The sequence below is a fragment of the Papio anubis genome, chromosome 7 (assembly GCF_008728515.1).
Source record: "Papio anubis isolate 15944 chromosome 7, Panubis1.0, whole genome shotgun sequence".
NCBI classification, from domain to species: Eukaryota; Metazoa; Chordata; class Mammalia; order Primates; family Cercopithecidae; genus Papio; species Papio anubis.
The window spans coordinates 15,861,349-15,886,830 of NC_044982.1; the positions used below are offsets into that span (position 1 = coordinate 15,861,349).

The 25,482-nt window shown below is 42.4% G+C and overlaps 1 protein-coding gene across 7 annotated transcripts in view; it reads left to right on the plus strand.

Moving 5' to 3' along the window:
- TTC7B (tetratricopeptide repeat domain 7B) overlaps positions 1–25,482 on the plus strand; it is a 275,212-nt gene that overhangs the window by 109,133 nt on the left and 140,597 nt on the right. For all 7 annotated transcript variants that reach the window (XM_017961461.3, XM_017961462.3, XM_003902158.3 and 4 more), the window contains 3 exons: positions 8,825–8,903; positions 14,361–14,533; positions 23,731–23,794. In XM_017961461.3, coding sequence (XP_017816950.2) covers positions 8,825–8,903; positions 14,361–14,533; positions 23,731–23,794 — 316 coding nt within the window. The remainder of the gene's footprint in view (positions 1–8,824; positions 8,904–14,360; positions 14,534–23,730; positions 23,795–25,482) is intronic.

Consider the following 25,482-nt stretch of genomic DNA (forward strand, 5'->3'; position numbering starts at 1 on the left):
TCTAGGTACAGAGACTTCAGCTGGCCCGTGCCGCTAGGAGCCTTCCCGGGCTGCTCTCCTGTCCCTGGGATGCCTTTGTTTTGTGTCATAGGAGGTAGTCACATTTTCCAGTTTGACTGCAGGCTTCTGCATGACAGGGGTCTTCATCTTTCCTAGCACTGGCATCAGATAGGGCCTGAGTTCAAATCCCAGCTCTTCTGCTGTGGGCTGTGTGATCACGGGCACGTTCCCTGATATTTCTAAGCCTGTGTTTCCTCGTGTATAAAGCTACAATTGAGAAGAAGAGTTTGGGGTAGTGCATCATAGAAACCGGTTCTGATTCTGCACTGTTTTCTATTAACCAAAGGTTCACAATCACACCAGTGGCTGCTTTTGGCTTTTAGCCAGTAAATGTTTGTATGTGGAATGAAGGACCGGGTGGTGGGAAGTAGCAGCTGGTTGGGGAAAGATGGGGGATTCGTGTGTTTTTGAGCATTGAGTCAGGAGCTTTCCAGGTGCCATCTCATTCAGCATGGCACATAGGTGTTAGTCCTATTTTGCAGATGAGGAAGAGACAAGGTGAAGCCCGTTGGCCAGTCCTTCCCCATCTCAGTGCATGCCTGGCATCTGGTACTTGTTCCCCTTGCCACGTTCCCAGATGGCTCACATTCCACGCTCACTTCCCATCCTTCTTCTCATGAGCCTGCTCAACCTTTGCCCTTTTTGTCTTCTCTCCCCAGCAGACTCGCCTTTCCCAGGCCCAAGCGGGTTATCTGGCCCCACTCATGAGAATGTGTGAGCATCCCATCGGCACCATGCTGCCTCAAACCAAGCAGCACTGCTTCGTTTCCCCAAGAAAAATATTAGAAGCTCTTATTTACCAATGTAACGGCGAAGAGCCTCCCTTCCCTGTTGAGTTTCTGTGTTACGGTTTCGAGTGGGAGGCCTGTGGGCTTGCGAGGCCTGTCGTCCCACAGTCTGTCTTCACCCACCTCTGCTACCTACTTGGCGTCTGGAGCCATTTGGACCACTGACCCCTGCACATTTAATGGTCTTTTTTTTTTTTTCCTTTCTTTCAAATGATCCCCTTGAATTTTTTCTCACTTGTCCTAGCTTTGAAATGTGGTCTCCAGAGTTGTGTTGGAAACGCAGTTCTCCTGTCTTCTGCTAATTGAAGGGAAGTGAACGTTGCTGTCTTATCCTCGCGCTTGAACTGCCAGCTCAAGTGCCTGTGGTGCGTTTGGAGGGACTGTCCTCCCCTTAAGGTCCTTTCTGCCTTCTTTTCCTCTCCGCAGCCCAGTTGACCGGAGGGACAGGGTGGCCAGAAGTCCTTTTCCTATGTGACTTTGCCACTCAGAATTGATGAATGAAGTCATTTTGTTAGGACATTTCTACCTGCCAGATTGTCTTTTTTCTGCACTTTTTGGGACTGTTAAAAACGAATATTGTTGGCCTGTGTCCATCAGTGTTCTGTGCAGCTAATTGAGCCCCGTCTTATGAAGCAGGCTCACGGGGACCACCCCCCCATGCTTGTCTTCCAGCTCCGGCCAGGTCTGGAGCAGACACTTCCCCAGTGGAAGTGGCGAGCTTTCCTCTCCAGCTTTGTGTTATGGGCTTATAAAGCTTTGGTGGTTCACTTTTGAGTTCACAGTTTTTAGTGTGATCTGGTCGTTCTTGATGAACTCAGAACAGTCTCCACATGCTCACTGTGCGAGGTATGATGGAGCAATCAGGATTCACACCTGCCCTGCCAGACAGCTGGGCATCTGTCTGTGCCCTGCCCCAAAGCCGCGGCTGGAGACTGTTCCCCTGCCCCCATCGGGAGCACCCGCACTCTTAGGAGATGTCACATCGTTTCCCAGGAGGGTGACCACAGGGCCCCAGAGAAAGAGTTTTTTACTGTTCTTACCTGACGTGGGTTGTTGTCTTTTGTTATTGTGAGCCAGACCTGGGAATTACATAGGGAGTTCCTAGGACGTGGTAGATTTCCATAAATAGCAAAGAGGATCAATGAATCAAACTGGGGAATATCTTTTGTTCCTTCAAAATTAAATGACTTCAAAGAAATAAAGCAGATTTTCATATGCTATAAATTGACTGGAAAATAGATTCCAGAATTCCAAAAGTTTTTTTAAAAAACAATGGTAGAGTTTTGAGGCTAACAGAAGTAATAATGGCAAATACTTAAAAAGCACTTCCTACATGTTATTGACTAGTTTAATTCTTCCAACAGTGAGGTGGGTACAGTTAATCAATGAGGTGGGCACCGTTGTTACTGACTAGTTTAATTCTTCCAGTAGTGAGGTGGGTACAGTTGTTTTTTCCATTTTGTAAGGAAACTGTGGGACAGGCACTTACCCAAGGCACAATTAATAAATGGCAAAACTGGGACTTGACTGTCCGGCTCCAGGGTCTGTAACCACAACTCTGTTTTGTCTCTTTATGTTCATGTATATAGATGAGCATATAGATTCCTGGGTGAAGGACAATCCTTATATGATAAGTTCGGATTGGTTTAAGTATTGTTAGGTTGAGGAGTCCAAGTGTGTTTGGATACCATTAGGGTTAAACTGAATATCATTAAAATACAAGTTCTTGAGGACTCATGTCTGCTGACTGGCTCACCACTGCATTCACCGTGCCTCACTTCATAGTGCATAGTAGGTATGGGAGTTCTCTCTCTCTCTTTCCATATGTGTATAGATATATATGGAGAGAGAAATATGTATTTTTGTGTGTGTGTGTGTATATATATGTATATATTTCTTTTGGAATGAGTACTGATATTCTTTGACTCATTCCCAGAGGTTGAAAGGAAGGATGTGAGATGGGGCAAGCCTTTCTACACTTCATGTTTCTCAGAGACTCAGAGCTTAGGGGAGTGGAGGGGACAGGTGAAGGGTGGGTGAGTTGCTCTTCTGGCCGGGCTGTCAGAGCAGTCTGGCCACCTTTCATTCATAGGCCTTGTGCACCCCATGTTGGAAGGACTTGTTTATGTGTTCCTGTCCTGGCCCATGAAGTATGAACTCCAAGAAGCCACTCTCTGTGACTTCTTTGACTTTATGTGTCTGGTGCCACCTACTCTGCCTGGGCCGTAGTCCCGACTCCCTGTACTGTGTGCCACCTGGCCAGCTGACCAAATGTTTAATTTACTCTGCTTTTGTCACCAGGATGCCTTGATTGCTGAGGTAGTCCAAAAAATGTTGTTAAGCCCAGTACAGCTCTCATTAGGTTTGAGACGAGACATCTGGAAGCCTCGCCTACTTGTTCACATCCCGGCATGGATGGCTGTCACACCCTCCGTCACTATGTCCAGGCTGCAGCTGGCTTGCTCCGTGGATCAGAGAGAGCCCTTCGCTAATGAGGCCAAGGTTGTGGGTTTGATCCCTGGCTCCTGACTACAGCAAGCCATCTGTCTTCACAAATGCGTGTCATTGGATATGAGGAGGAGAGTGTGTACAGAGGGGGAAGCTGGACTCCATTCTGGGAAAAACAGCTCCCTGACAGCCGGCCACAGTGTCCTTTTGGACTGTGAAGGGTATCTGTTCTTCTCCCACTTTCCAGATCTGGATATCTGGTTTTGATTTCAGACTTTTTCAAGATAGATGATATTAAGAGTTACATAAATTCTCAAGCCTGAGAACTAAAAGTGATGAACCTAGAAGATACATGGTCTGTATCTGATTTTCCGGAGTTGTAAGTGTTGACAGTGTCCACAATAACATTGTCATTGTCAACACTTACAACTCCGGAAAAGCAGATACGTACCATAAAGGGTATAGGTATATGATGATGGGATGTATCTCATGGATATACCAAGTACCTGCTTTAGTTGTCCCCTTTGTAACTAAGATAACTCTTTTCAGCAAGGAGATGGGGAAAGGGGTCTGAGAAGATAAGATGGTGCTCACTCTTTTCTTTCTTTTGGGGGTACCCAGCTTGTTAAATATCACAGGTACTGGCTGGCCCTGTGAAGCAGTTGAGACAAGGAGGGGTGTGTACAGAAGGGGCCTTTGCTCTCACAATGATTGCAGTTTGGTTGGTGAACAGATATAAACTCAAATGAAAATCAGTGTGGAAAGGTGGAAAGTGCTATCTAGGCTGGCCTCAGCCCTGGGTCTTGACCCTGTAGACAGAGGAGCATGTGTGAAGGCACAGGGGCAGGAAAGTTTCCCTGAAATGCCTGGAACTTTTCTTTAAAAACCTCAAAATCCCCATTATCCACATAGCTCTCTAGAAGCTGTTAGGCTGGGCATGTCACTGGTGTAGGAGTACTGCTCCCCCAGGTCTCCACGCTACAAGGAAAGCCCCCGAGGGCACACAAGACTATTCTAATTAAGAGAGTGTGGTGCTTTGCTGTCTGCTGGACTGTGCTCAGTGAGAAACAATGAGATAAGAAACGGGTAGGAAATGTATCCCCTCGTGGTCTTGGTTCATTTGGCTCATGGTGGTTCTTTTTCATTCAACAAATATTAATTGGATGCCTCCTGTATGCCAGGCTCTGTTTCAGAGGCTTGGGTTATGTCAGTGAATAAAGCCAAGGCCTCTGTCTTGGAGGCACTTACGTTCTTGTGGGGAATGTGAAGCCATCTAAGCTCCCTGAGGCAGGGATGGTGTCCGCTGCTCAGCAGTGTGTCCTCAGGGACCACCCTGGCCCCTGCTGGGAAACAGTGCTCAGTAATTGTGGAAGTAACCTCCTGCTTCAGTGTTTCAGGAGTGCTGGTTGGTGGGAAGAAAACATGGAGAAAGGCAGATGATTTCTTTGCTCTTTGAGATCTACTGGGTTGACTTATTGTGTTTGATCTTTAGTTATAAAATTCTCAGCCACCGAAGAGAAAAAAATACTGAATAGACTCTAGCAGGCCACCTTTTCCTCGTTACCCAGGAAATGGACCCAGTCTTTTATTCATATCACTACTTTGAGTTTGCACGACAATGACAGGTGATATTGAATTTAAGTGTATTGGTGCCTGGGTCAGATTTTGAGGTCTGAAGCTAATTTGGAAGGACAAGTTAAAGGGAAGAATTGTCTTTTCCCACCCTACTCCCTAGAAATAAAAGGAGAAATAACCACACAACAAAAATGTATTGAGCTTGTTATTGAAGTAGCCACTCATGACAAGCTGAAATGATTCTCATGTCCCCAAGTTTCTCTAGCTTTGGTTTTCCATTTTGATTTTGGAGCTCTGGCTTTCTTCCCATTTACATTTCCTCCTTGGTTTGATTACAGAGGGACAGATGGCATTTGTCGAGAATGTGGTTCAGAGTCATAGAACAGGACGAAACCAGGTGCAGTGAGTTTGTACGTTAGAATGTACATTTCAGAGCCTGGAAAGATGCTGCCACGGGGCCCAAGGGGGAACCAGAGCCCATCGCCAGGATAGAGGGTCGAGAGGGAGGGTCGAATGCTGGTAAGTCAGCAGACAAGCCCTGGAAGGAGGTTCAGCAGGAGGAGGATAAAACCAGATGGAAAAGATAGGAGAGAAGAAAAGATAGAAGTAGGTCAAGGGAAGAGTAGACTGTGTCCCCATGAAAAGTGGTAGGCTTTCCTGCCAATGGGAAAACAAGGATCTGAATGAGAGCAAGGCTGTGGGACTCTGGCCTGAGCTCTCCATAATGGGCTGAGGACAGTGATGTTGGTGAGTGAAAGCAGAGCTTTGCCTGTCAGGCGGAACGAGCAGCTGGCACTCCGGGGACTGCAGGCCCTTTCCTCCTTGGGCCCAGCCGAGCTGTTGGGAACCATTCCACGTAGAAGGAAATGCACCCAGCTCAGGAAGCTTGTGAAGCAAAGTGCAGGAGATGAACCCCAAGTTCTGACAGCTTGCCAGAGTGCCCGCTGTGCGAATGCTGGCAGGAACACTTGTTTTGAGAATAGTTTAACCATAATGAATTCTGACATCATTGCACTTTCTCAGACAAGGGTGTTGAAATGGAATACATGACCTAATGTCAGGGGTCTGTGGAAACCCTCAAAACAGGGAGATTGGGAGATTCCTTGGCTCTCTTATCTTCATTTTGAAGTGGAGTTTTAAGCAACGGTTCCTTCTTAGATACTTAATTGATCTCAACATTTTAAGAATTAACTAACAGTTCGGAGATTTGAAGGCAATCGTGTGGGTTTTGTTTGCCTCTCTCAAATTGGGTTATCTCATAGCATTTGGAATATAATTCTTGCAAGTTAACTTCCTTTTATTTTTTGTTCTGATTATCCATGTACTTGAACATTTTTATTTTTCTGCTCTCATGGCAACAGTGGAAGCGATCAGTTGAATACAATTATGTGATTTCAACATGTTTGGATGACAGGATTTCCTGAGAATTGTGTTTTTGCATTTGGGCACTTTAAGATGTGCCTGTTTCACCTCTTCTTGCTGTCCGATTGATCTGTGGTGGGGGTGGGGACCCTTCTGGGTGCCAGAGTCATTGCAGTGGGCTGTAGCTTCAGGCCTTCTCAGCTCTGTGGTTACTGTGGCTTCTTTGTTTACAAGCAGATTCTTCCCAGCTTGAGGAAGATTTTGCTTCTGAATCTTAAACTCTCTCCAGGAATAAACTGGAAACAGTTTGAGAAAAACTTGTATTTGCTTCAAAGGCTTAATTGGGAATACGCACCCAGTGGCTGGTGTTGCCCCATCCTGCCTGGCCTCCTTCGGGGCGGAGACTTCCTCTGTTCCTCCACCAGAGGGCCTCGGTCCTGCGCGGGAGAAACCCTCTTGCATCTTAACAGGGGAATTGAATTTCTCTATCCGTCATCGATCTCTTTTGGCAGCCCAGGGCATTACCCGCATTCACTGGACTTCTTCCCCTGGGCCAATGGATTTTCTTTCCAGTTTTGGACGAGTAATGAGTATTTCATTAGCTGTCATCACTGGGACACACAGAATTTATGTTATGAATATATGAAGTAATTTGCATATTAATGATGCAAAACATAGACCTGAACTCTTGGATTCATATTTTGTTCCTTCCTCTAGAGTTACACTTCTGTTTTGGAGCTTATGTGTACCCAGGAAGGTAACAGAGTAGGGTAGAAAGCTCCCAGCTCACTGTCTCTCTCACGGGGCCTGTGAGCTTGAGCAAGCCCTTCACTTCTATGTCATAATGGACCGGATTCTGTTGGATCATTTATAGCTGGAAAATTCTGTGCTTCTGTAACTGTCTAAGTAGCTCATTCTGTTTCCTAGGACACTGGAAACATTCTCAATGACCAGTTCCTATTTGTAGGCTTCCCTGGCTTGCAATATTTAGGTTTGATACTGCTTATTCCAGGCCTGATTTCTACCTGGTAAATCAGCCCCTTCCACCAGGGTCTCCACTTGTGTTGCCTCAGTCACAGCTTATTTCATACAATTCAAAGGACCATCCCTTCTGTACCCAGTAGGAGTTGAATCCGTGATTCTGGAACAATCCTTTGTTTAGCTGTAGCTATTTCCTTCCCTCCATGTTACTTAAGAGAACTGAGCTTCAGTCCAAAGCAAATGTACTTTGTTGCCTGTGAACATGGATCCCATAAAAGCAAATGAAGGAGAAAGCAGAGTAGATTACATGTCCCAGGGCCTGTTACCTAATCTTTATTCACGTCTCTGTTAGATTTCCTTTAGTGCCGCTTGGCGTCCTGAGCACAGCTTCTCTTTTTATGCCACCATCAAGCTTCTGATCTGATACCATCTGATATGTGGGGGTGAGAGGACTATGGGAATATTTATGTACCTATGCCAATAAACCATTATCTTAAAGTTCTGGGGCCATTCTTGTGCATGAGAGCCCTGGGATGTCATGTAGGTATAAGATGCGAATTAATAGCCCTCATGAGTGCTTGTAACTTACAGAACCCACATTCAGGTTTGATTTAATACCTTTGCGTGATTCAAAATGTCATCCAAGAAGAGAGCCAAATACCTAGAGCATCTGCCACGGCCTGCAGAGGCTGGCTGACACGTTTGCACTGGCTGATCCGCGCTGTGGCTTTTTGGAAAGATGAGATATGTTCTAATGAGCAGGTTATAAATATCGCCGAGTTATGTCATAGGTGGTGGCAGCGCTTAATGTAAAGGGACCGGCTGGGGAGCGTTCCCAGCTCAACAGGCTGGATGCAGCTTTCAGAGAGGACAAGTGGGGCTTGAAAATATTGACCAGGATGTTACAAAGTAATTATTTGTCTCTTAATGAAACATGTCACCAAATGTGTCCCTGTGGGGTGTGAGTGGCAGTGAGATGAGGTGTGCTGTGCTCACACTCAGGGAGCTTGGTTCCAGTTGTCACACACTCGCTCTCAGAAGGGGCCTCTCACCCTTTTGCTTCTTTTTGTCAGTGTGGGGTTTGGAGGAGGGTTGGTTTGATGAATTTACCGGGTTTGGTAAGTTTATGTTCTCAAAGATGCAGAGTGGTTGCTTGGTGGAGTTCCTGTTTTCTCGTGCCTTTCATCTTCATATTTTATCCTTACCCATGGTGCACACAGTGCCTTGCTCATATTCCGGTGCGCTTTTGCCCAGTGTTGTCTCCCACCTTTTAAATGAAAATATAGATTTCAGTCCCACTCTACAGAGGCATTGAGAGTTTGAACACAGACTCTTCTAAGGTATCTTGCTTTTTAATTTGTTGGCCTCAACTGATTTTCAAATTGTTATTTTTTAGAGAAAATGTGCTAGGGGTTAGAAAACTCAAAAGGCCATCAATCTTAGGTCAAATGTTTCATTTAACCAAAGATGGCTAGACACGTGCAGAGTAATCGTTTGCTTAAAATCTAGCCAACAGCTTTTATGCAGACAAAATGCATTGAAACATGCATGTAACGCATTTGATATTAATACATGCCAGATGAAAACCGTCCAATTCTGTGTCCACACAGGAACTTGACAAGAGGAGTCGGAAGGTTTAGAGAGCTGCTCAGAGCAGTTGAAACGAGAACAACTCAAAACCTGCGAATGGTAAGTGTGACCAGTGACTTGATTGAGGCCAGCAGGCACTTGTCTCATAGGTATTTACATTCATATTTTTTTACATTTATGTATTATAAATATATGTGACATATATTTATAATAAATATATGGGAACAAAGTTAGACTACCATATTCATGCCCATCCTTTGTTTAACTGTAGCTATATTTATTTTTATAATAAATATATGTCACATATATTTAAATATTTATTGTAAGTATATGTCACTGGGCTTATGAATTTGAGGAAGCTCTTTCACTTCTGTGTCATAATGGATATTTATGTGACATATTTTTTTTTTTTTTTTTTTGAGACGGAGTCTCGCTCTGTCGCCCGGGCTGGAGTGCAGTGGCCGGATCTCAGCTCACTGCAAGCTCCGCCTCCCGGGTTCACGCCATTCTCCGGCCTCAGCCTCCCGAGTAGCTGGGACTGCAGACGCCCGCCACCTCGCCCGGCTAGTTTTTTGTATTTCTTAATAGAGACGGGGTTTCACCATGTTAGCCAGGATGGTCTCGATCTCCTGACCTCGTGATCCGCCCGTCTCGGCCTCCCAAAGTGCTGGGATTACAGGCTTGAGCCACCGCGCCCGGCCTATGTGACATATTTATAATATATAATTATAATATATAAATATATGTAATATATAATATAAATTTATAATATATAAATAGCAGTTTACTCATTTAAAGTTTTTAGCATATTCACAGAATTGTCCAGCTATCACTAATATTTAATTTCAGGACATCTTAATCACCCCCAAAAGAAACTCTATACTCATTAGCAGTCAATCCCCATTTTCCCCTCCCCCTAGTCCCTGGCAACCACTAATTTACTTTCTGTTTCTATGGATTTGCCTATTTGGGGCATTTCCTATAACTGGAATGATACAATTTGTGGTTTTGTTTTTTTGTTTTGAGATAGAGTGTCGCTCTGTTACCCAGGCTGGAGTGCAATGGCACAATCTTGGCTCATTGCATCCTGCCCCAGCCTCCGAGTAGCTGGGACTACAGGTGCGCATCACCACACCCGACTAATTTGTGCTCTTTTTGTGACTGACTTTCTTTACTTAGCATAATGCTTTCAAGGTTCCTCTGGGTCACAGCGTGATCAGTATTTCTTTCCTTTTTATTGCCAAATAATATTCTGTTGAATGGATGTATCACATTTTATTTGTCCGTTCATCAGCTGATGGACATTGGGTTGTTTCTACTTTGGGGCAATTACAAGTAACGCTGCTATGAACATTCATGTACAAGTTTTCGTGTGGACATATGTGTTCTTTCTCTTGGCTGTATACTTAGAAGTGGAATTGCTGGGTCATATGGTAACTGTTTAACAATTTGAGGTGCTGCCAGACTGTTTTCCAAAGCAGCTGTACCATATTACATTCCCACCAGCAGTTATGAGGGTTCCAATTTCTCCACACCCTCACCAACAGTTGTTATTATCTTTTTAGGTGTAACCATCCTGGTGGGAATGCAGTGATATTCCATTGTGGTTTGATTGGCACTTCCCTGTTGGCTAATGATTTTGAGCATCCTTTCCTGTGTTGTTGGCAGCATTCTCTGCTGAAACCTGAGAATTGCACCTGTTAAGGCAGGTAGAATGTAGGCCCTCATGGCTGCCAGGGTGTTGAGGGGTTGGTGTATGCTTATGATTCATACCAAACCCAGACAGAATAAGACACATTGGATCCTGAGGGCTGCTAGTTGTTTGGCTAATTGTATTAACTATAAAACTTGGAAGAGAAATATACAACATAGTTAAATTAACTGTTTGGTTAGCAATTTGGCTCTCCTGTTGACTTGAATTCTTTCTTTGCCTTTTTAATCCTTTCACTTTCCTATCTAGGGACGTTCATTAGGTAGACCTCTACAACTTGCCCTATATAACCATAGCCAGTGAGTGCTTGAGTGGAGGACTGGTGCTTATGAAAAGCTAAGCAAATGCCACATGTCACAGTTGATGTAGCAACCTCATGGAAGGTTACAGTTTATCTTTTGTCACCCATACTTTTGTCCTTTCTTTATCATGAATCCTTTAAATGCTGTGGGAGAGTATTCAGTTGGGCAAGGCTAAGAGATTCATGTCATAGGAAATGACTTCATTGTGGTGTCTCCAGAGTTTTAAGATGTAGACATACAACTCATGGGGCCAGATGGCCAAGCTGGGCTTTCCTAGAATTATGGGGGTGAGACAGGATGGGCAACTTCACACACACACACACACACACACACACACACACACACACACACACCCTGTCATCACCACCACCAAGAGCTCAGTTGCCTTCAAAATTTACTTATATATCTATGTGATATATAAGTGCCTTAAGAAGTTCAAACAAAATATTTCCATTTTTAGGGTTCTTCAAGGCAAAAGAACTTACAAGAATGTTGTCTTTTCTCTCAAATTTACCTCCTCTCAGTATTTCATAAAACTTCCCAACTGATCAATATGAACAGGTTCTTCCAAGATTTGGAAGCATGATGAAAGTAACTGACTGAATTGGCAAGTGTTTTCATAATTGTTTTAAAAGCGCATTTAAAAAGTCAGTCTTTCAAAATTGCTTAAGTATAGAGCATTTGTTCATATTGTCAACTCTCACTGGTTTCTTGATTTGATTTACATTGGACATTAGAAAGTTTCTCCAGCTAATGACATTCATAAGCAGTGTTTCCATCAGCCTTAATAACTATGATATTTTTAGATTAGCTGATAATTGCAAATTTATAATATTCTTATGAGGTAGAAAAGTTGCTTTGTAAACTATCTAGTGTGAGATCATAGCAGAGAAGGATTTTAAAGTATGTTTTCAAGAGTTCCACTCTTAGATATATACTCCAAATATTAAAAACAGGTGTTCTGCAGTGAGCTATGGGTGATTGCACCACTGCACTCCAGCCTGGGTGACAGCCTGAGACCCTGTTTCAAAACAAACAACACAGGCGTTCAAACAAAAACTTGTACATGGATGCTCATAGCAGCACCATTTATGATAGCCAAAAGGTGGAAGCAATCCACATGTCTAGAACTAATGAATGGATAAGCAACATGTGGTATATCCACGCAATGGAATATCATTCAGCCATAAAAAAGAATGAAGTACTGATACATACACAACGATATGGATGAACCTTGAAAACTTTATGCTAAGTAACAGAAGCTGGTCGCAAAAAGACCCATATCACATACTTTAATTTGTATAAGATGACCAAAATAGGCAAATCCATGGAGCCAGAAAGCATATTGGTTGTTCCCAGAGTCTGAGAGGGAGGGGAAGTGGGGAGTGATTGCCTAAAGGATATAGGGTTTCCTTCTGGGGTGATGTTCTGGAATGTTCTGGAACTAGATAGTACTAATGGTTGCACAACATTGTGAGTGTCCCAAATGCCATTGGATTGTGCAGTTTAAAGAAATAAAATGGTGACTTTTATGTTATGTGAATTTCACCACAAGTTTTAAAACACATACACACACACACACACACACAAAGGGCATTTCATGACCAAATTTGTACATAAACATCCAGGTCTTATTTCAGGCCCACTTCCCACCTTTTTCTCCTTTGATTCTGAATTTATTTTATAGTTACCAACAATTTGATGCATTTAAACTACAGGCTAAATGTAGGTTGAGTGTAAAAAGTATGCTAGATATTGGTGATCTTGCTGGTAATCTCATATTTATCATTTTTTTCTGAACTTCATTTGAGCTTTCAGTGGACATAACCAAATGGCCTTCTTAATAGGTAGAGCACTGATGAAGCGATGTCTTTAAAATATGCAATCACATCAAAACCCCATTAAAAAAAAATCTCTCAGGAAGGTTAATACCCTGAGGGGAAATGAGACCTAGCATGAGCTATCTAGTAGTGAACAAGCAAACTGTTTAGGGCAGAAATTTTTACAACTTTAAAATCCCTCCATGGCAAATATATTCAGAAAATGAAATTCCTTGTTCATTTTTTTTTCTTTTAACATTTATTTCTCAGCTGTAGTGAGTGGAAGTTATTTTTGCCAGTTGAAGTTTCCAGCAAAAGTCATTAGCTTATATGACTGCAATGAGATCAAAATGAAACTATAATGGAAGGCTTAAGAAAACAGTTCAGGAGCTGTTTAGGTCCTGAAAATTGTGTTCTTATGAGATCTTTACAGATTGCTCAGTTGGGGATGATCAGAGTGCATTTAATTTCACATTTTTGTAGACATTTAATGCCAGTGGGTCTTACTTGGGAATGATAAAGAAAGTTTGCCTTTACCCAGTGGTTATCAGAAACCACTCTGTTAGTGATTTGGTTGGATTTAACTTTCCTTATGGTGTTTTAAGAGATTTCATATGGATGAAAGCTTAGCAAAGCCCTCTTCTGAAACATTTACTTATTTTTTAAAAAAAGGCTCCTTCTCAGAAGATCAGCAGTCTTTGTCTGCATCTTCAAAGAGTGCTGAAACCTGGTGGAAGACCATGCTGGGTTCTGGGGCCTCCTCTGGCTGACCATGGGTAGAGTGAACTACCCTGGGATGCAGTGCTTCTCTTTTCAGAGGAATTTCTAAAAATTACTTATCCTCTTCTTTGTTACTGGAAGATTATAAGCTAAGTGAACTGACATGCATCAGTCAACAAAACACTTCTTAGTACATACCATGCATTCTTTCCCCCCATACATTATATTATACATGGTACTGTTTTAGGCAGTGGAGTTACGGAAGTTTGGGAAAGCTTATTAATCTGCATCTAACTTGGAGAACAGGATCCAGATGTTTCTGGGTTTTCACTGTGCAGAAGGGGATACCCATCCAGCTTTGAAGAAAGGTCTTTCTTGATCGGAACCATGTTCCCACTTTGCCTTCCCTATTGCACAAGGCAGGTGAGAATCTCTGGGGCCAGGAGCCCAGGATGTGCTGAGAATAGACACTCAGGTGCTGAGTCCTTGGAGGTGGGACGTACAGGGCCTGCCATTGGTACATTTAAGAAAGAAGATGTCTACAGTAGACACTGGATTTTCAGTGAGGACAATTTTTTCAGGGATAGCATTATCTAAGCTGAGTACAAGCTTTTTGCCAGGTTTGAGGTTTAGCACACATCATTAGTGATGCTAATATCTGCAGCTCACCTGTTATTTATAAGAGCTCTTGGGAAAGGGCTTAGCCAAAAGTTTCAGTTGTTTCAGGTATAAAATATGTGTAGTATTCCAGAGTGTGACTGATGGGGCAGCATTTGAAGTACATGAACCTTTTTTTTTTAAGTGTTCAAACATCTTAGTGAATCATGTTTTCTTTTCTTGTCATAAACTGGTACAATTACCATCGTAAAAGAAAAAATTTTAATTATGAGCCTTGCAGTAGTGCTTAGCACAATGTGATGATATAAATATTTATTGACTGACTGAATGAATGACTAATACAAAATAGATTCATGGCTGTGCTTTTCCTCGTTTATGTTCCCAGACAATAGCCAGGCAGCTGGCAGAGATCTTGTTGCGGGGTATGTGTGAGCAGAGCTACTGGAACCCTCTGGAGGATCCACCATGCCAGTCACCTCTGGACGATCCTCTCCGCAAAGGAGCAAACACAAAAACCTACACTCTCACTCGGAGAGCCCGTGTCTACTCAGGAGAGAAGTATGAAAGCTGATGTCCTCACTTGTAGGCTATGGGATGGGAGGGAAACTTGGGAAAATTCAAGGATGATGAGAAGTAGAAGAGTAGATTTTTTCCCTAAAAGAAAATCAAATGAACAAGTCTCGTTTTCCAGTCTAGTAGAGATTCCTCATTACTTTTTATATCTTCAGCAAGTATCTGTGCACTACCAGGGACATTTTAAGTAGGAGAAAGTTCTCATCTCAGTGCTTGGGTGCCATTTGCAGCCATCACTATTGGTTTTTGGAATTTTCATTCCATTTATTATAAGACCTCAGCATCAGACAGCAATCAGAAATAAAGCTATCTGCAAGCCATCTAACATCTAACATCAGTCTCACCCTTCTAACATTTCTTCAGCAATTCCTTGATCCTTTTGCTTAAAATCTTGTTCTAAATGGAACTAGATGTAAGAAGAAGAATCTAATATTTTCAAGTGATTGGAAGGTGATGTCTCTTTAGAACTTCTTTATCTTTTTTAAGTTTTATATTTGAGACTTGATCACCTTGGAGGAAAATGGGTCAGAGAGTCACTACAGTCTTAGCATGAGCCTTCCCCAGGCCAGAGGAAGCCAGACAGAGGAGGGAGAGACAAGGAGAAGGGCTGGGAGGCTGGAATGGTTGTTGACTCATTCTCAATGCCTCCCATTCAAGTCTTGAATTCCCATCTTTGCCTGTTCTTTTACATTTTTAAATTTTTAAAAATTTTTTTTTTTTTGAGATGGAGTCTCACTATGTTGCCCATGCTGGAGTGCAGTGGTGCAATCTGCAACCTCCACCTCCCAGGTTCAAGTGATTCTCCTGCCTCAGCCTCCCAAGTAGCTGAGATTACAGGCACACACCACCACACATGGCTTTTTTTTTTTTTTTTTGAGACAGAGCCTCACTCTGTCACCAGGCTGGAGTACAGTGGTGTGATCTTGGCTCACTACAACTTCCACTTCCTGGGTTCAAATGATTCCCCTGCCTCAGCCTCCCAAGTAGCTGGAACTACAGGCGCATGCCAACATGCCTGGCTAATTTTTTGTATTTTAGTACAGATGGGGTTTTACCATGTTGGCCAGTATGGTCTCGATCTCCTGACCTTGTGATCTGCCTGCCTTGGCCTCCCAAGGTGCTGGGATTACAGGTGTGAGCCACCACGCTGGGACAATTTTTGCATTTTTTTGGTAGAGACAGGGTTTCACTATGTTGGCCAGGCTGGTCTTGAACTCCTGACCTCAGGTGATCCGCCCACTTTGGCCTCCCAAAGTGTTGGGATTACAGGCATGAGCCACCACCCTGGCCTTTGCCTGTTCTTATAAGGACAAGACATGTTGGCTTTTCAGAATCTCTGTGTGAAGGAAAGGGGAACACACATGAATAAATATTGAAGACCTTTTCCATGTTTTCAAATTAGAAAAACAGCTGAGATGATGAGGTGGCAGCTTCTGAAGTCCCAGAGAAAGCACTAATAGAGATGGCATGACTAGACACTTTCTCCATCTGAAGATCAAGATTTCAAACATCTGAAAATAATTGTACTTTCAGAGGAGTTGGCATTTCTTCAAGGTTGCCATCTCTTAATAATCCTGTTGACCCTTGCATTTCTCTCTCTCGTCACCTTCTTGTTCAAGTTTGTGTTTCTTACATGGATTCAGATGAGTTCGCGTATTCTTAGCTTTTTCCCTAGGCTTATCTTAATTTAGTTTTCATCCCCCTTTTCTACAGCCTTGTTGAACCATGTGAGTTTGCTTAATTCACAATCTGTGTTTACTCTTTAGTCCTTATCTGGATTCATAAAATATCTGTTCTAGCAATTTTCGATGCTCTTATTTTTAAAATGCTGACCCCTCATTATTAACTATTTAGAAGTAGGTTTGGGGTTCATTTTTAAGTGATATTTATATAATAAAAATAGACTCTAGAGTTTTCCCCTGCTTTAGACGCTTCTTAATAACCAAGGTGCCAAGTGCATTAAGGACCTCCTTTCTCACCCTCTTCCCCCAGTCCAGTTTGACACATGGCTGGAACTCTGTGTCTCTTTGGGTGCCATCCAGTGTGGCCTCACCCCTTGAAGGCAGAGAAGCTTACAGTGCTGGCCATTTCTCCATTTCCTGAACCCCTCAGATTTTGTCGCTTTTCTAATGTCACCTTTCCCATGTGTACAAAGAGAATTATAGAAGCAAAATGCAGCTCCAGGAAATACAGTCATTAAAGGGAGCATTCCTATAGTAGCACTGGCTACTGAGTCACAAGTTTCAGTTCACAAGTGTCAGCTTTTTAAAAAATTGTTTTTTGAGACATAATTCACATATTATACAATTCGTCCATTGAAAGTGTGCAATTCAGTGGCTTTTAATATACTTGCATAGTTGTGCATCCATCGCCATGACTAGAACATTTTTATTACCCCCAAAATAAACCCAGCACCTCTTAGCTGTCACCCTCCTGTCTCCCAAGCCCCTGAATTTCCATATGAATTTTAGAATTACCTTGTCCATTTCTGGAAAAAAAAAAAGGCAGCTGGGATTTTAATAGGAATTGCATTGAATTTGTAGATCAATTTGAGGAATATTTCCATATTAAAAATATTAAGTCTTCTGATCCATGAACATGAGATATCTTTCCATCTATTTAGGTTGTCTTTAATTTTTTTAAACAATGATTTGTATTTTTCAGGATATAAAGCTTGTATTTCTTTGGTTACGCCTATTCCTAAATGTGTGTGTGTGTGTGCGCGCGCGCATGTGTGTGCGCGCGCGTGTGTGCGTGCATGCACATGTGTGCATGCAAACGTGCGCTATTCTTTTTGATGCTCTTATAAATACAGTTGTTTTCTTAATTTCATTTTTGGATTGTTCATTGCAAGTATATGGAAATACAACAGATTTTGTAAATTGATTTTGTATTTTGTATACTGTAACCTTGCTGAATTTGTTTATTGGTCCTAATAGTTTTTTTGAATTCCTTACAATTTTCTACATCAAGATTGTGTCATCTATTAATACTAATATAGATGGTTTTATTTTTTCCTTTCTAACCTAGATGCATTTTATTTTATTTTCTTCCTTAATTGCCCTGGCTAGAACTTCCAGTACAATGTTGAATAGAAGTGGCAAGCATGGATGTCCTTGTCTCATTCCTGATCTCAGGCAGGGGAAATTATCTAGTCTTTTACAGAGTATGTTGTTTTCTATGGGCTTTTGTAGATGCCCTTCATCAGGTTAAGAAAAGGGCTTCCTATTTCTAGTTTGTTATTTTTATTATTAATGGGTGTTGAATTTTGTCAACTGCTTTTTCTGCATCAATTGAAATGATAATGTGGGTTTTATCCTTTATTCTAATGCTGTGGTGTATCACATTAATTTATTTTCACACATTAAGCCAACCTGCATCCCTGTCCAAGTCATGGTGTATGCTCCTTTTTATTATTGCTGGGTTCTATTTGCTGATATTTTGTTAAAGATTTTTACATCTATATTTATAAAAGATACTATTCTGCAGTTTTCTTATGATGTTTTTGTCTGGTTTTGTTATTAAAGTAATATTGGCCTCATAAAATGAGTTGGAGACTATTCCCTCCTCTTCTTTTTGAAAGAGATTGTGGAGAATTGGTATTAATCCTTTAAATATTTGGTAGACTTCACCAGTGAAGCCATCTGGACCTAGGCTTTCTTTGTAGGAAGTTTTTTTTTTTTTTTTTTAAATACTAATTCAGTCTCTTTACTTATTATGGGTCTATTTGTATTTTCTATTTCTTCTTGAATCAGTTTGATTAGTTTGCATCTTTCTAGAAATGTGTCTGCTTCATCTCAACTACCTAATTTGCCTCCGTACAATTGTTCATAGCGTTCCTTTATAATTTTTTTTTGTATTTCTACAGGGTTGGTTGTCATGTTCTCTGATTTCTCATTTTAGTAATTTAAGTCGTTTTTCTCTTTTTTAGAGTCAGTCTAACTGAAAGTTTGTCAGTTTTGAGGAACCAACTTTGGGTTTTGACTTTTTTCTATTGTGATTCTGTTCTCTGTTTCATCGATTTCCACATGAATTCTATGCCTTCATTTATTACCATCAGTTTTTAGCTTTGTAATTTTGTGGGTTCAGAGCTCTACTGCTTAGAATATGGGTAAAGAGGAACACCTGTGGGAGTTATTCTTGTTTGGAGGTTCCCTTCTTACCAAGGCAGGACTCTGACCCATCCACATTGGCAGAAAGTACATTCTCACCATTCAGTTATGCCGGTTTGGAGGTGTGAAAGGGAATCTGTAGATAATGCAGAAACCTCGTTTTGGCTAACAGTCTCCTTCCCCACAGTCTCTTATGATAAGTATAATAAGTGTCAAGCAAAATTTAGATGGCAGAGATCCTTCTAGCTCCAGAAAACCACAAGGACCATTCAGAAGAGTTGGTCGTAATGGAACATAACTGAAAGACAAGCCCTGCCAGGAAGCTCCACCCCTGGTCATGGAGACCTGAGCATGAAATGCATACAGGATGCTCACACTGCCCATCTTGAATTTGAAAGGAAATACAATGTAGAAAATCCTGGATGGAATGAGAAGAGGGATCACCTGTCGTAGGCTTCCTTGCTTTCTTTTCTTCTGGGTGTTTCTGTGAAGAATTGTATCAGCTTTTGTTTATTTATTTTTTAGAGTAAGCTTTTTTGGATACACACCATACATAGAGAAAAATAAATCAAAAGTATGAAACTTGATGAACTTCCACCAAGTTAGCATATCCATGTAAGTAGCATCTAGTCAGGAATGGACACTACTGGAGCCCTACACGCCCTCCCATGGCCTCTCCCAGTCACCACCCCCATCCAGGGGAGCCCTCTCCTGACTTCTGTCGCAATCATTAGTCTGGCCCCTTTTTGAAATTTATATACGTGGAATCATACGATATGCACTCTCTAATGTTTAACTTCTTTTGTCTAACTTTATATTTGAACTATTCACCCATACTTTTTCATGTAGGAGTGTTTTTCATTGCTGCGAGGTGTTTCATTTTATGACTGTCCTCCAGGATATTGATCCATTCTGCTTGTGTTGTGAGTTGTTTCCCATGAGGGGCTAGTAGGAACAGGGCTTCTGTGAAGAGTCTTGTACATGTTTCTTTTTTCCCCCTGCATCTACATGTTTCTTAATGTATGAGAGAGAGTGTGTGTGTGTATATATGTGTGTATGTGTGTGTATGTGTATGTGTGTGTATGTGTGTGTGTGTATATGTGTGTGTATGTGTGTGTGTGTGTATATATATGTGTGTGTATGTATGTGTGTGTGTGTATATATGTGTGTATGTGTGTGTATGTGTGTGTGTGTATATGTGTGTGTGTGTGTGTATGTGTGTGTGTATATGTGTGTGTGTGTGTGTGTTTCAGTCAGGTATACTTTTTTTTTCATTGTATTTCCTCTTGTAAGAAGCATTGAGGTAGTTTCAATAATTAAATGCACATTAGACTAGATAGTTAACACAAAGTAAAGCAGAAGATTAAAAACAGCTATTGTGGATACTGGTTAATATTGGATAATATTGCCAAGAAATAGATGATGAAAAGATTCATTGAGTGCTAGTGAGTACCAGGCATTGTCTAAACTCCTTTGTAGGTCTAGGAGGAAAAGGTGATTATCATGGAATACTGAATGTAGATCTGAACCTCTTGGTTGCCAGGAGTTTTTGGTAAGGATGGGGAGGCTGTTTAAAATGGAAAATGTGGAGGGGGGTCTTGGCTGGGGAGGGCTGGACAGCCTGAGCCAGGCACTGGCCAGGCCCTTCCCTGGACACAATACATCCTCAAGACCTTGCAAAAATAAATAAATAAAATAAAATAAAATGGAAAGCAGAGGGATGTTGAAGGGTCAGGATAACTTCTTGATGGCCGAACCGAAGCTGTGTAAACGGCCAGTGGCACCGCTGGCTGCTGTCGTCTCCTTGCCTCTGGTGCACACAGCTCACCTTGGAGTCATGGAGAGGCCCATCCTCTCAGCAGGAACATGGAAGCACTTGTGCAAGGTGATGTTCTAGGTGGGATTCACCTGACCCACTCAGCAGAGTGTAGCCCAGTGGACCTGCACTGGTCTACATGAGGGACCCTTCTTTCTTTGTCATGTGGAGATTTTTGACCTATATGGATTGACACGAAAGAGAAGCGTGGTGAGGCCTCAATAGTCCTTGCATCAGACTAGCCAATCCCTAATAATCAAGATGCGCTCTTAATTTTCAATTTAAGTCCTATTCCTTTCTTGGTAGCCATTTATCCACATAAACCTGGGATCGACAGTAGATTCTGCCTTGGCATGCTTGCAGACAGTGTGACTTGGGTTCGGGGTGGGACTTCATCTTGGCCTCCATGCCTCGGCTCTTATCTGGCTGGCTGTGGTTCAGAGGCTGTGTTTCTCCTGGAATTTCCTGGTAGTATCTCAGCCAGACATACTAAAATTATAAAGGAACCATTACTAGACCTTAGAGTTGATGTTGTCATTATTTACAAATCAACTTTCTCATGGGTTGGCAGTGTTCAAGGCCCTCCCTGCACCTAAATGTAGAGTTTTAGGGGGTGCCAGTGACCTTTAGACATTAACTTGTCATTAGTTACATAATGGCTAACGATGACAGAGAGATGAAATGCAGTTGGGTAAAGTTGGATTAATGTCTTTCGCATGATTGTTTCTACAATTACAGTAAAGTTTCTACGTATCGGAGGAAATTTTTAAGAAAAAGCTATTATGTAGGAGCCCTGGCAAGATGATGATTACTACTTATACCTGAGAATTCTCGCCCTTGTTCCCTATGTCTTCTGTAGAATCAGAAAATCAGTTGGTAAATTCATCCAAAGTAAGAAAATGGGCAGTTTGCCTAAAGGTCACCCAGTGAGTTGGTGACATGGCTAGGGCGAGAACGCATCCTCCCATTCTCAGCGCAGCAGCCTCCTTTGCCAGCTCGCCAGTTCTAGGGAGCTTGTCCTCATGCCTGCTGAGCCCTGTTTTCTCCTTGTCCCCTTTTGTCCCCCACCTTCCCCTTCACGCAACTTCCTCTGGATCTAGGGCCCCAGTTTTCCCACTCTTCAAGGCTGAGGCCTGGGTACCCCAGTATCTCCCCCTGAGGCTCGTGAGCCCCAAAGAGGAGAAGGACACAAAAGGAAGGCCCCAACAGTTTTGACCATTCACCCTGAGCTCCATCCACGCTTCCCTGGGCAAACAAGAGGGAAGGAATTGGCCGGAAATGGGTCTAGAGAGTTCATGATGATTGAGAGGGAGCCTTCCAATGTGTAGTTGTTTAGGTCTGTCTCTTAAAACTACCTTTTCTCCCCCCACTTCTTCTGCTGGCCTTGGGAGCCTTGCAGTGCTCCTGAGTACCCACCTTGCCTGCCACAAATAGGGAAGTTAGAGGAAGTGGAGCTGGATTCGGTTCATGTGCCACTTGTTAGCAACTATGGTAAAAATAACACAAACTAGCATTTAAGCAGGCTGGATGGCTCAACCAGAATCTGGAGATTAGCCATGGACTGAATTGACTGCTGTGAAGTCACAATTAGCATAGGCTCTCTCTCTTTTCAATTGGTCTGGGCAATGCAGAACTGGCTAGCCATGAACACACACAATGATTCACGTTACTGCTTGATTTGCAAGATCCCAGTTGCATGTAAGCACAAGCCAGGATATCAGGAAATGATGACTGGGCATGGGTGTGTGCATACACACACACACACACACACACACACACAATGGTTCACGTTACTGTTTTATTTGCAAGGTCCCAATTGCATGTAAGCACAAGCCAGGATATCAGGAAATGATTGTTGGGCACCGGTGTGCATGTATAAGCGTGCACGCACGTGCGCGCGCACACACACACACACACACACCATACTGAGGTGATTGTTTGGGAGACACTTAATTCAGAGCCTTTAGGCTCTATTTCAGAATCTAAGGGGAAAGAACTGTCCCATCTGAAAAACCCAGATCATCTCAAGCTGACTTCTGAAGCAAGTCACTGCATATCCCCGAATCTTGCTCCTCATTCTCAGGCCAGCCTTTTCATAAAATTTTAGCCTCAGAAGAGCGATAGAAACCATCCTGCAGGTGGCTTCCTTACCTCTGGCGGTGTCAGCATTGTAATGAGAATGCCAGGCACTGTGTTTCTTCTATCTTGCTCTTTGTCATCCTAAGATGCAGTACAAAAATTGCCAGCACTTCGAAGAAAACAAATGTTTATAATTATGTGAAAAATCCTTTTTTTTTTTCCTTTTATTGGGGGGGGGATCCCTTCAATTAAATGATTGTAATATTATCCCTGAGAAGACATAAACTTAGTCATTTTTAGTTATCTTCCAAATATCTAGGAGTTTTTTTTAAAACCAAGTTCATTTTTATTTATTATACACTCTTCTTCCATTTCATGAAAAAATATTGAGTTTGACCCAATTGGTGATAACATTCAGAATTCTGCCCAAAGGATTCTAGAGCTTTAGAACAGGAGAAAAAGTGCTGCAAATGCTCACAACACAGAAAACAGGCTATAGAGAATACAGATCGGGGTTCTGCTGGGTTTTTATTATTCTCTAATCCTGAGCAATGTTGAGCTTAAAAAGCTCCTTCTTTTAATCCAAGATTTAAGAGTTCAGCCAAATTCCGTAAAATAGATTAATAAGAGCTCTTGCATGCTACCCCATAATAAAACTTATGTGTCTAAGTAAGATAGCTCACTAAATTCTTACAGTATTAGAGAAATTATTCAAACTCTAAAATTGCTTCTAATCTCTTATTTCATCTAAATGACAGTATGAGATATGCCAGTTAGCAGGTAAGAGGTAAGAAGAGTACTGTTCAGTGAAATGCCTGCAGTGTATACCTCTGTAACGGGTTTAGGAGAAAGCTTGTATTATTTAGATAATGTCAATTTATTGAAATCTAAAATTCTGCCTCTGTAATATGTACATATGTTATTTGGGCTTTTAACTTGGTTTTTACAGCTTTCCTTTACCCTTCTGCCTACCACTAAAATGCATAGCTAAAATGTATGAATTCCATAGATTACCATAGAAATAGGCAAATTAATTCAAGTGTCCAAATTATACAGTATTTTTCATGGGTATTATATAAAATCCTGGAAGCTTTTAGTGTTCAGTTCTGCTTGTATTTGTGTGTTTTGTGTTATTTTGAAACTGCCATATATCAAAGTCAGTTTTCTTTCTGCAGCATTTTTTGTCCTCAAGAAAATACGGAAGAAGCCCTGCTGTTACTGCTGATTAGCGAATCAATGGTACGTGGAATGTGTTTTTACATCGTTCTTTCCCCGGCCCTGTAGTCTCTTTTTTGATACAGCCATTCTGCCAGTATGACAACTCTTTTTCTTGAGAGAAAATACTTTCTAGAGGGTATACATGGATGGGAAAAAACAGTAGAGGTTTAAAATGAGGGTCTTAATTCCTGGACCAGCGAGCAATGTCCCTTGGTTAGCCTGGAGCTTGGAGCTTCTCTATCTTCTATCTTGAAGCAGGTATCTTAGTTCATTCATTTATCCACCCAGTATTGGCTGAACATTAATGCAATTGTATCTAGGTAAACCACAGCTAAAATGACCACCGGAGGAATCTTAAAAGGAGAAAGAGGCCCCCAAAGGGTGACCTTTATAAGCCTCTCAATTTGCCCTGGAGTGGGGGAGAATTTGGGGATAAGTCATTTGTTGGTTCTATGAACCTCTGGTTTTCACAGCAGGAACTTGATGAAACTCTCATCCTCCTGCCCTGGTTGTCTCTCCCAGCTCCCAGCTGTCACCAGACACTGTAAAGTCCCAGGCCACGAGAACTCACTTCTCTTCCCTGTCACTGCTATTGTGAGGGAGGTTTTGCCAGACCCTCTGATTACTTTGAAACATTTTCTTAGTATTTGGCCAGGATATCGAATTTTAGGTCTATTTCACCACTCATCATTTATTGGGTTTCTGTCCTGTGTATCTATCACTAGGCATCGTGGCCCTAGCTTGAAACCTTCAGGATCATGTGTGTTATAATGACGAATTCCTCAGCAGAATAGTGATGTGTACTGAGGACCTGAGCAGAATGGGCGGGCTCCTGGAATCAAAAGATCTTGAGGGCTCACATCCCCTTCCCTCATTTTACACATGAGGAACCCAAGGCCCAGAGCAGGCAGAATGCGTGCATCACGCAGTGGTCTCCTGTTCCTGCTAGGAGACTGTACTGCCCCCTCCCCATAGCTGTCACTGCTTACCCCCAACCGCTGGGAAAGCCCAGGGGAGAAAGGGGAATCGTAACTAAAGCAAGAGAAGGCATTTCCCTTCTTGCCCTCCCCACACATACTGTTTAATGGGAGGTATAAAATGGACTCAGGTGAGTATAGACATGGGGTCTGAGCATAATAACATACATGCACAGAGAGAAGGAGGGATCAGAAGAGGCCAGAACTCATGAGAGGGCAGCTCTCTTGCCTTTGATTAAAACTTTGAATGGCGGCCGGGCGTGGTGGCTCAAGCCTGTAATCCCAGCACTTTGGGAGGCCAAGATGGGCGGATCATGAGGTCAGGAGATCCAGACCATCCTGGCTAACACGGTAAAACCTCGTCTCTACTAAAAAAAAATACAAAAAACTAGCCGGGCGAGGTGGCGGGCGCCTGTAGTCCCAGCTACTCGGGAGGCTGAGGCAGGAGAATGGCGTGAACCCGGCAGGCGGAGCTTGCAGTGAGCTGAGATCCCGCCACTGCACTCCAGCCTGGGTGACAGAGCGAGACTCCGTCTCAAAAAAAAAAAAAACAACTTTTACTGGCCCACCGATGTTGACAAGAGCAAGCCTGCGTGAGTTACCACCTCTTTTGACTTGGAGGCTGTTTGGTGTCATTGGGCTTACTTCCTCTCAAGGAAGCAGGGTTGCCCGATAGTCAGCTGGTAACTTAGGATGGTGTCATTTACATTCTCTGCTTGCCTTGGTGCAATC